The 11,573-nt window shown below is 42.2% G+C and overlaps 2 protein-coding genes across 2 annotated transcripts in view; one reads left to right on the forward strand and one right to left on the reverse strand.

Annotated features, from left to right (window-relative positions):
• afg1lb (AFG1 like ATPase b) overlaps window positions 1–4,522 on the reverse strand; it is a 44,730-nt gene extending 40,208 nt beyond the window's left edge. Inside the window, exons 1-2 of the mRNA XM_050058087.1 lie at window positions 3,890–4,522; window positions 3,376–3,665 (exon numbers count right to left, since the gene is read on the reverse strand). Of these exons, the coding sequence (XP_049914044.1) occupies window positions 3,376–3,665; window positions 3,890–4,004 (405 nt within the window). The 5' untranslated portion in view covers window positions 4,005–4,522. The remainder of the gene's footprint in view (window positions 1–3,375; window positions 3,666–3,889) is intronic.
• A 278-nt stretch (window positions 4,523–4,800) lies between these two features.
• snx3 (sorting nexin 3) overlaps window positions 4,801–11,573 on the forward strand; it is a 21,552-nt gene continuing 14,779 nt past the window's right edge. Inside the window, exon 1 of the mRNA XM_050058094.1 lies at window positions 4,801–5,001. Coding sequence (XP_049914051.1) covers window positions 4,840–5,001 — 162 coding nt within the window. The 5' untranslated portion in view covers window positions 4,801–4,839. The remainder of the gene's footprint in view (window positions 5,002–11,573) is intronic.

An 11,573-nucleotide genomic window follows, 5' to 3' on the forward strand; every position in this document is an offset into this window, starting at 1 on the left:
TTAATGAAATAACTGTGGGAGTCTAAGTAAGGTTTAAGTGGCACAACTGTCCTGCTGAAGACCTACAGTGTACAGGAGGACACCACGATGCAGGTCTGACTTGAAGAGGGTGGCTCCCTCTAAACAATGGCCCATTGTTAGTCGACCATCCGCAAAACCACGCCACATTGGGTCAATATTAAGTCAAGTGTACTCTCCTCACAGACTTGGTCAGTTAGTGAGGACAATGGCGGCACTTTCACAGAGAGAACAGACACCAAAAGGACAGTGGTATGACCTGATTCAAACCAGAATAATTGCATAAGTACTCCAGTCAGTGTGTATGTGTGTGTGTGTGAGAGACAGAGCAAGAAATAAGGTGCAATAGGAGAGGGGGGCGGCAGTGTTGATAGCCTAACACCAAAGTATTTGTCAGAGTCCCGAATCAAAAGCAAAAAGGACAAGAATGGCCCAGACAATGGGGATCCCCTCATTACTGCATGGGGACGGTGAGAGAGTGAGAGGGGTGCCGGGACGGGCCCAGCGGGAGGTCTGCCCTGCTGCCTTCCAAAATCTCTGCCTAACCCTATGTGTCTGTGCCAGCCAACCAACAAAACAACTCCCACCACCAAATACTAGACAGTCAGCTCCCCTGACCTAAAAACAACAACAGCCCCCTACATTATGCCGTTCCAAAACTCACATGCACAATACACTTCCCAGACCCCTACCCTCCCTTTGACCTGAGCCCCATGGCCACCATCAGTGATACAACTGGAGTACAGTGCAGTGGACCCAGTGAAGTCCCCCCATATGTTAGACGTCAATGGGGCTTTATAACGGAATGGGAGTCCAGATGCCACACTGTAAAGGCTTTTAACAAATCCATGCTGCCGCGCAAATTGTAAACTGTGTCCCAAATCATTCACTATTTTCTACCATGTGCACTTTTTTTTTTACTTTTTGAAAAGCATACACGTTTTTATTTCTCAAAAAATCCCACAAAGGAAAGAGAGAAGAGGTCTGCAGCACTCACACTACTTTTTGCTTTTATAAGGTATACTATGCAGCAATGTCAGTTATTGATTGTAAACATGCTCTCCACCAAAAGTGAAAGTAAAAGCCAACCCCAGATTCACTCATTTGATATCTCCCCTCACTATATTTGTGTTTTTTTGGCACTGTGTCTCTTGCATGTCTGCTGCTTGCTGTCTGGCACCTAGTTGCTACCTTTTTGTAAAGCTCCAACCTCACCTGAGCGCTGTGGGGGTACACGCCCATAAGCATCCTGAGCACAGAAACTGAGAATTAAAGAAGACAATACAGGCAGAGGGTAGAGTCTCTGCAGAATAACAAACCACCTCACACTTGAAGTGGGTCAAAAGTGATGATTGATAGAGATTACTACTATTAAAAGAGCCATTATTTACCAAAAAACGTTAAGAAAAAAAATTGTCTGAGTACAGGTAACAGCCTATTAAGTCTGAATTAGCCCATCAGCATTACGAATAGGTCTAAATGAGCATTCATGAATATGATTTACTACAAGGTGGCAACTCTGCAGTGGGCTATTTATAATTAGTACTTTGCAGCGTTGGTGGTGAAAGCAAATGTCTGTCCACACATTATCAAATCCTTTATTTTCCTCCAAGACTTTTCCGTAGCCTCATTAAAGAGACTCCAGGTTAGCCACCGCTACTGCAGTTCAGCAGAATTCAGAGTAAAAGGCACCAGGTCGTAGACGTGTAACGCACATTTTAGTTGATGAAACATTTTTTATTCGATGTATAGGCTACACATTTTTATAGTTGTGAAATGCAATAATCACTTTAGGCCTACAACGATGACAAATGAAAATCTGAATGTTAAAAAAAAATGTTATTTATTTCCATATAATTTTATTTCACAGCCACTGGGAGCCAGTGGAGAGTGTCTAAAGAGCCACAGGTTGCCCCTGGTCTAAGTCTACACATTGTTTTTAGGGAAGTCATGCATATTATACCTTTAAGTCCAAACATGACAACATGTAAAATGACAACAACTCAGAAGCGTCCAAAATCCTGACTACTACTGAGTGTATATTGTGTAGAGCAGTGGTTCCCAACTGGTGGGTCACAGTCCAAAAGTGGGCCGCATGTTTGTTCTGAATGGACCACAGGTGTGTCACGTTTGTAAAAAACGCACTTTATTTTTAAGTACCATGAATTCTAGCACAGAGCTTTTATTTTGCTCTTTCCTGCTCTAGAGTGAGTAACGGACAGCTACTTGAAAGAGACAGCAAACTAACTCATAGACATGGCCAAATGTAAGCATGACGCTGAATGTATTAAACTGTGTGGACCTTGAACTGATAACTAAGGAGAAATCTGGACCCCATGGCTGGGAACCACTGATGTAGACAATAGTGAATGAGTGAATTGGAGAGTGATTTCAAACCTTACACTAATCTTGAGCATGAAGGGTAAATCTCATGTTACATCATGAGATTTACCCTTCATGCTCAAGATTAGTAGAGTAGACTGACGAAAAAATGCCACTTAAGGACCCACTTACTGGCTTTTACCTTACCTTTCAATGTCATCCCATGGTCTTTATGAGTGGATGGAGTTTGCTCAGTTGCTACTGAGATGCATCTGTGGACATACTTTTTTTTTAATAGATGGGAGCAGAATTTGGGAAGGATGCAGGGGACATGTCACCCTTAAAGGAGGACTTTTACTTTGACATAAATAAAGACATTTACCCCATAAACTGTTGCAAATAAAAGTCACCAGAATGCAGGAAATTATGTGTTTGATGCTCACAATTTTCTGGTGGAGGAACACCCAACCCCCCCCCCCCCCCCCCCCCCCCCCATTGACCTACGCCCTTGCATTGGAACACCTTCTAAACATGCATGCCAACAGATGCATCTCCATAAAAACTGAGAAAAGCACAGCCACTAAAGAAGACCTTTTCATACGACTTCACAAAAAGCTTGTGAGTGGAGTTGAATTTGGATTTTCTCAAAACTATAGTCATGATTATATAAGCCTGATGGTCTTGTATTCATCGCTGTAGTATGCAATATAACCATTCAAATAGCTCATTTTAGCCAATGAAATTAGGCTAAATCACAGAGTAACTCATAAAAAAAATTGCTGCCTTATGCCACTACATTATTAGGTCTGTGGTGTGGTCTCGATCAGCTGACTTTAATCTTTTTATTGATCTAGATCATGAGGAGAATTCCATACAGACTTAATTTAGCGCAAGTTAATAAGAACGATGTGAGGCTTTCATGAAAACTAACTTCAAATATATTGGAAAAACAAATTCTAAACATTTATTGTATTTTGTAGGAAATAATTTATCATAAGAGATTTGAGGATTTGATTATCATATTAACTCCTTTACCTCGGCAGCGGAGACGTGGGGCTCTTTATGTTTTGGAAGCTGACTGCTGTCATCTTTAGAGTCAAGCCTCGGTGGAGGTGGGTTCAAGTACACGCTGTTACTGTAGTTCTTCAGGGTGTGCTGCAGCTGACCCAGCTGCCTGAGAACTTTTCCCTGCTCAGCATCTTTCCTCAGAGAGCCAGACTGAACCAGGCGATCATAGTGTCCACTGAGGGCACTGATATCTGCTGCAGGAGACTCAGAGGAGCAGGATGATGCGGATGAACTGCATGTCCTCCAACTGGTGTAACCTTGAAGCATTACAGCAAAAGCAGTCTGTGTTAATCGTTACACAAAGCTCACAGAAATAACTTCATTCTATTAGATGCAATGAAACCGTGATTGGAAAGAAATGCCACTGTAGTCAGGTGTGATGTAGAGGTTATATGTGCTGCAGCCAGTAAAGTTATCTAAGAGGACAGGTTTTAACACACGACGGTTTCTACTGCGTACAACATGACGGAAAGACACGTACCTTTTCCGGTGCAGATGACTGACAGACGGCAAATTATCTTAGAGGTCAGAACAGTGTCTCTTAATAAAACATTTACTGAGCATCTGACAGCTGCAGAGACCGTGTACGCCGCCATGATGGTTCAAAACGCGAAACTTTATTGAAACTCATCTGACACAAATAAGCCGCATGGCACACGCATGGCACAAATCAGACTGTGACTCGTTTTGAATACATTTTATCAGATGTAACAAGTGTCTTAATTATTTAATTAACATTTAAGCTTATAAACAACTGAAACAAACAGCTGCACATTTTAGACCGAACCAGATCCCTGCTGTTTTGCCTATATTACTAGATCATATCCGTTTTTATTAATAAGATTAAATATTCCGCTTGTTATTTTCGAAGTTACGTTTTTCATTTTTTAATAATTGATTTTATTTTGAGCATTAAATCCCAAAGCACGTCGGATCAGCTATGTTTTTACATTTCAGCAGCATTTTTTTCACACTGCGAAGCACGATTGGTCCGAATTATACAAATGAAATTATTACAAATGTGAATATCGTCCAAAAAATGCGATTACAGCCCCTGTGCCCGCTGGTGAGTTGTAAACAAACGGAGCGGCGTCAGCTGAACCTCAGCTGATCGGAAGTGAAGCGCGCTGGCCCTTCAAGTACGCGATAGTGAGAGACTGAGCAATACCGGAAGTTGTATGAATTGCCTTCAACATAAAAGTTACAGTTAGACCTTTTTGGTATGTAAACGATAAAATCACGTGTAAAATGAATGTATAAATCTATGATATCATTAAATCGAGACACTGCTCTAAATATGTGCATTTTTCTTGTATTACGCGGACACAACACCCACCATGTCTTTTATTTTGAAGGCTAGTACCGGAACGTAGATATTTGCATCCTGGCTAACTTGACACTATCTCGAGCTACTAGAAGGACAGGGAAGAAATGGCTGATACCATAGCTGACACAAGAAGGCTCTTCACCAAGCCTCAGAACTTAAATGACGCTTATGGACCTCCGAGTAACTTTCTAGAGATTGACGTGAGCAACCCTGAGACCGTTGGGGTTGGCAGGGCCAGATATACCACGTATGAAGTCAGACTGAAGGTGAGCCTGCAGTACAAGTGCTAATGACGTTAGCTTTTAAGCTAGCTACCTGAGCTATCTAACGTCTCTCCTGTAACGTTAACGTTAGTCTAAGAAAGTTATGACTACCTGACATCGGGATCAGAAAGCCCCGAATACAATCACAAAGTCAATATTTAAACGTGTTAATGACTATCTACTATGAATAGGGCGTTAATTGCGAAACGTATAAGCCAACGCTCGTTAGCAGGCTAACAACATTCGTTATACTAGCTAACACTGGTTAGCTATCTGTCATTAAGCTATCTTGTAATTGATGTTAGCAGTGAGTCGAGGTTATTTGACTGACATTTGACGTTTGTTAGTACGCCAATGAGTGATTTGGACAATATTTAAGAGTACGGTGAACCTACTAGTGTTTGCTTTGCTGCTATCAAACATGTTCCTATTGCTTTGCTAAATAAGGGAATTTGTTTACATTACCGTCAAGTGTTTTTCCACAGAGGCGTGAGAGTGCAGCTGTTTTACAAATTCACACAAGTCATATATCTCCCAACAATAATTATATAACCCCTTCAGCAAGCTGAATAAACCATGATTAAATAACTCCTCCTAAAAGTTAAGGCCTTCCTGAATAGTTCAGAGTTGAACTCCAGCCACACCCAAACTTTTTACTGCAAATAATAGATAACAGAATTAGATACACTGAATGGCCATCCCTAAAGGCCTGTATAGCCAAATTGCCAGCTCTCTCCTTCCATTTACACATGCAAATATCACTATAGTAGGGATGCTGATTGGCTTAACAATGCTTTAGTTTGTCCTGACTTTACTTATTAGTCATCAAAGCCATCCCAACTAGTATATTTCAGCACCGGGCTAAAGGGGAAAAAAACTCAACAAGTCAGCTTCTCTGGAACTGTCGACAGGATGCTGCCTATCCTTTCCAGTCTCTTCCACCCCCCCCCCCCCCCCCCCCCCCCTCAACACACTTCCTTCCTCCTACGCTACGCTACTGAAGGACTTGCAGAGGAAAACAAAGGCTTTATTTTTTTTAGACAAGATTCTGCCGTCCATTGTTGAGCTAGTCAGCAGTTGATCTAAATGCCTGTGTAAAGAAACATGTAAAATTGTTATGAAGTGCTTGTGAAATGTGACTTGTTAGACTCTTGGCTTACACTGTCCGGAAATTTGGCATCATTGAGCAACAAGTGACGAGAGTAACGGTTAGACAGTCCAAGCTATTGCAAAACAAAGATCATGTTCATTTCCCTCAGTCAGTGCCAAGTCAGCTTAAATTAATTTAGACCACTTTTAAACAATGATAGTACTATACTTCAGTGAATCAACACATAGCAGGCAATGATCATACTAAATTATTAACAAAAACAATCTCAAGGCCCACTTACCCACATGCTTTGGAGCTTTTGGCCATGTCACACAGTCTTTATCAGCAGATGGGAGTTTGCTCTGTTGTCATTGAACTGTAGATGTTCAAGCTGGGCCAACGTGACTGAGAAATCCCAGAGGTGCTCAGGACAATGGAAAGTTAAAATATCTACAGTTGAATGACAACTCAGCAGACCTCAGATTTAGAGGATCTTGGGCTTAGATGGGTGTTTTTCACCTGCTGTTTCTGAGAACAAGCTCAAATTAGGCATTGTTTCAGGGCCCAGTTATAATGTGATCAGCTGAAAGAGTCTTTATTCAACAAAAACATAAGCGAAAGTCATATTATTTTCTTTAAAATGGCACCATTTTCAGGATTTGGCAAAAAGTTTTTTTCCAAAGACATTTGTGTGCTTCATTTTTCATCAAGTCTGTCATCACATACAATTTGGCATCAATTGAGCAATTCTGGGACTCCACTGAATGCAGTGTTAATGTGCAGGCTGTATTGAGAGTCTGGTACTGTCAGGCAGTCAATGTCTCATCTGATTGCCTCATCTCTTATCTTTAAATTGTCATTTCAGTTGACTGACACCCCTGTAGTTAGTGGCCTGGTGTATTTAGATTGGCGAGCAGCCCTCACGTATTTATAGTTTCCCTTTACCTTAAAGAAATGGGTTGAGGGAAGAGAAGCCGTCTCCAGGCATTAGCGTTGAATATAAGGCTACTGTACTTGATTAGCGTGTAATAATTAGCATATGCGTGTAATCAGCATTATTGTGCACCTCATAGCCCTGTGTGACCCTGCTTTGCATAAGACCACAGAAGAAGCGGCGCATCCCTCACTTCCCAACAAATGTGGTGTCAACTTTGCTTTGCTTCTCTCCTTCTCCTTTCTTCAGCTTTCTTTAGAAGCATTTTCCTCCATCTCCAGCATGTTAAGAGCGTTAGCCACAATGCCTCGGCCTGGAATGCATAACCTATGCTTTGCTCTTTTTTGTTTCTGTCTTACTTATAATATTTAGAAGCACTTTAATTCTGTCATCTAATTATGCTAGACAGTTTCTGTTTATAACTCATTCCCTTGTTTCCTGTTCTCACCGCTGTCCTGCTATCCACCCTGAAATCGAGAGAGCCCTTGTGGTCGCACTGAGAGAGTCTGCTTAATCCCCTCATTGAGAGAAGAGAAGAATGAAACAGGCCAGGGTGTGGGGGAGCTGGAGCGTTTATTCCCTATCCTTACCCCCCGCCCCCCACCCATGGGAGGGCAGAAAGCCACCCCCTCACCAGCCTTCATCCCATTGCCCACTTATCCCATTTCACTCCCAGCTGTGTGCAGTCAGTTGCTGAGTTCATAATGTGTTACTGAAGCCCCTTTGATAACTATATATGGTTTAATTTATAGTGTACACACCGGAGCAAGGGTCTGTTCCTTCTATAAAATCAAATTTGTCTGGACTCCATTTAAATAAATGTCAGCGTATGCATTTGGCTTGTGACTCATTGGCAATGTCTGAATGTTCATCAAGTTAGTGGAGAAACAAATAGTATAAAGATTAGATTATCACATGAGCAGCCAACTGGTTGCAGCGACTCTGAGGCAGGTTACACAGTCACTTGTTGACAACTGGGCCTGCATGTGGTGTTTAAAATCAATGGGATCAATCCACTTCTTTCAGTCAGGTTTTTTAAAGAGGTGGAAGCTAAGTTCATAGTGAAAGGAGGCGGATATCTCATTTTGCCTGAGCAGACTTGTAATGTCCAGGGTCGTGTTGAAACAATGGATTTTTGTTCTCACCTAAATCCCTTCATTTTAAGCGTAGTTTCTTAAATGGCTTATGGACCACAGGAAGCTGGAAGGTTTGGTGTTCTTTCTTCTCTGCCTCTGCACATGTTTTTCATGTTCCTAATGGACAGTTATTCTGCAGAGTCCTGTCATATCACCTTAATGTTTTTTTTTTGGTGGTTGCTGGTTTGAGAGGATCCCCTTAAGCAGTGTATTTGTTTGGACCCTCAGCAAACACGGGGCTGGAGTTGGTGTGTGTATGTGTGTGTTTGAGGTGGGAGGAGGGGGGGTGTTGGGTATTATCAAAATTTCTTGTCTTTAGTCGGTTCCCATCTCATCCAGAGAGCACATTCAGGGGAACGAACTTTGGGATCTCACTTTGTTTATGGATAGGAGTACATAAAAGGCCTCTTATAGCTCTGTCGCTCACTCTCACTCAGTCTTCTACCCCTCCTCTTCTCTACTCCCATAGCTTCTCCCTCTCTCTTTCTTTCTCTTTCCATTTGGGCTATGGGGCGGGGGCCTTTGGTCATTAATAAAATGGGGAGAGATGGGGAGTGGGTGTGTATGTGGGGGGGCGCTTGTCAGGCACAGTCAAGTGTAATCCAAAGTCTACAGCATCCTCTTCGACAACTATTTTAATGGAAATAGGGAACATATTGTATCAAGGCTACCATATCCTACTTGAAATGACAGTATCAAAAGTGGGAGTTGATACTATGGCAACAAAGCAGCTTTTTGCCAGCTAGGCGAGTCGGAGAGAGGGTAGGCTGTCAGGCCGCAGGGGCCGGCAAGCGAGTGAACGAGTGAGAGAGTACATGGAGAGGCGAGAGCGAAAGACCCATAGCCCCAACGCTTTTGTTCCCTGTCTTTTTTTCCCCCCATTTTGGAATATGATGCAATGAGATGGTATTATGTTGCCATTTTTTATGCTATTATTCTGAAAGGAGAGTATATGGGAGGGGTAAGAAGGGGGCATGGGGGAGGTTTAGGATGCGCACTCTCAAACTTGACTTAATCCATCCTGCTAAAAGCTAATGCATGGTGGCCTTGAACTATTCTCTCAGGAGATGAGTGATCTTTGTCCCCTCTCTCCCTTTTTCTCTGTCTCGCTGTTTTTAAGGGTTCTGCCTCTTTTCAACCCATTTTCAATGAGCCCAAGGTATTGTATCCCACACATTATGAATCACATGCTCTTCCTATGGAGCGTAGATTGCACCTTGTACACTCATAATGGAAAGTGAAGCTAGGAGGTTTACTTTGAAGGACATACATCTAGCTTTATGCTCTTTTTTTTCAAGATACAGTATTTTCTCTTTAAAATCTCCCTTAATATGACCATTAATTCCTTAGTTTTGTGTCTATTTTGTCTCTATTCTCTCTCTATCTTTCTTTTTTTTTTTTCAGCTAACCTAATTTCTGTCACAATCTCGTGCTTCCTCTCTTATGTTTTATCCTGTTCCCTAGAAAGCGAGAGAGGCAAAGTGTGCCTTTTTAGACAATTAATGAAATGCTAAGACCCGGCTGGGTGTGGGCTGGTCCCACCTCCCAAACACTGCAGGGGCCAGTAAGTTGAGACACCCTGGTCCTAACCTCTAACCAGCCGTGAAGAGAACAGAGGCCAGGGAAACCTTATCTTTGACTCGTAGAGCTCTCACGCACCGCCTCTTTCAGTGTATGTGTGCGTGTGAGAGAGAGAGCGAATGAGACCTCTCATTTTTCAGTTCTGTCGTTTTCGTTCCTCCCCTTGTCCTGCAAGGGCAATCTCTTAATCACAGGGTTTGAGAGGGCGAGAGGATTGAAAGGCCAGGTGACTTTCTTCCCTTACGCTCTCACCGCTGGCTGCATTGTGTAAGGACGAGTAGTCCCGGTTCGCCTGTGTGTGTGCACAAACAGGCTTGAATGCCTCAGGCTATTATAATTACATTGTTAACTGTGTGACTGGTCAAATCTTTCTACTTAACACCTGTGCATGCATGCTTCATGTACATCAGGGTGTGCTTGCGCGTGGTTAAGTGTTTTCAGTGTGCACATGATGGGATTAGAGTCACGGCGGTGGCAGATTACCTGTAACTGTGATCTGTTGTGGTGGGGATTAACTTTGCGGCGCTCCATGCTGTGAGGTAACATGACGCAGCGGGGACAGACCACGGTGAGAGGAGAGTGGAGTTAATGCTAGAGCGCTGGGGTGATAAAGCTAAGATAATCCACTTCTCCTGTGACCTGAGAAAGAGGAGGAGTGCGGGGCTCATTGACAACTTCACCTGGAGAGAACTTGAAATAAGTGGGAAAGGGAAGTTTTCAAGGCTATCGGTGAGTCACATAAGAACACAGTGGGAAAGAGGGAGTGGCAGAGACGCAGTGAGTTTACAAGCACCCATTTGATTTTAAACAGAATAAGGAAGTACTTCTGTTTTTGCAATTGTCATCTTAAACAGGTTATTTCACTTGCGTCAGGTTTTAACCACATTACAAGTGACCTCATTAGAAGCTGCTTGCAATCTTTTGAATTATTTCTTGCATGTCTACAGCGAAATCTAGTCTGTGTTTCTTTTCATGAACCACAAAGGTCACGTAAAGAGACTTGATACAAAATGGTTTGTTTATTTTGAAAAATAGCTGAGAGGCTTGCGGTGGTGGTGGGGGAAAAACTGTATCATGGGGTGAGGGTGAAACTGCTTTTTTGTTACAGTTAACACTAAAGTTAGGGCCTAATTAACTAAGAGTCTGAACACTTTAACAAATGTTGAAATCAGGTGTTATTATACACAAAGATGACGTAATTATCAGCTGTCAAATCACAAACACACAACGCACAAAATAAGAAAATAACAGTACGACACTAGAGTTATTAAAGGTTCTAGGATAATTATCTTTCCAGTGCAAAGTAAACTACGCTTCAGTATTGCAAGTTTCTCTCTGACACACTCACCTCTCTCTCACATTCTCTCACAGACAAACAAACTCTTCTACTTACACCATGTGGTGTATTGAATTATCCTTAAAAGGGGCGGTTCACCCTAAAATCCAAAATACATATTTTCCCCTTACTTGTAGTGCTGTCTATCAATCCAGATTGTTTTGGTGTGAGTTGCTGAGTGTTGGAGATATCAGCAGTAGAAATGTCTGCCTTCTCTTGAATATAATTGAACTAGATGGCACTCAGCTTGTGGTGCTCAAAGTGCCAAAAAAAAAAAACATTTGAAAAACTCAACAGCAATGTCTCTTTCCACAAATCATGACCTGGTTACCCAATCCACAGACCTTGTTGTGAACAGTTTCATGTAGGAACTATTTAGGGCTGAACGATATATCGTTATCGTATCTATACCGAGATATGAACATGCAAGATATTAATATCCCAAAAGGCAACGATATTGACGATATAATTTCCCCATGAGTTTCCCCAGCTTGACCT

The sequence above is a fragment of the Epinephelus moara genome, chromosome 12, assembly GCF_006386435.1.
Source record: "Epinephelus moara isolate mb chromosome 12, YSFRI_EMoa_1.0, whole genome shotgun sequence".
Classification (NCBI taxonomy): domain Eukaryota; kingdom Metazoa; phylum Chordata; class Actinopteri; order Perciformes; family Serranidae; genus Epinephelus; species Epinephelus moara.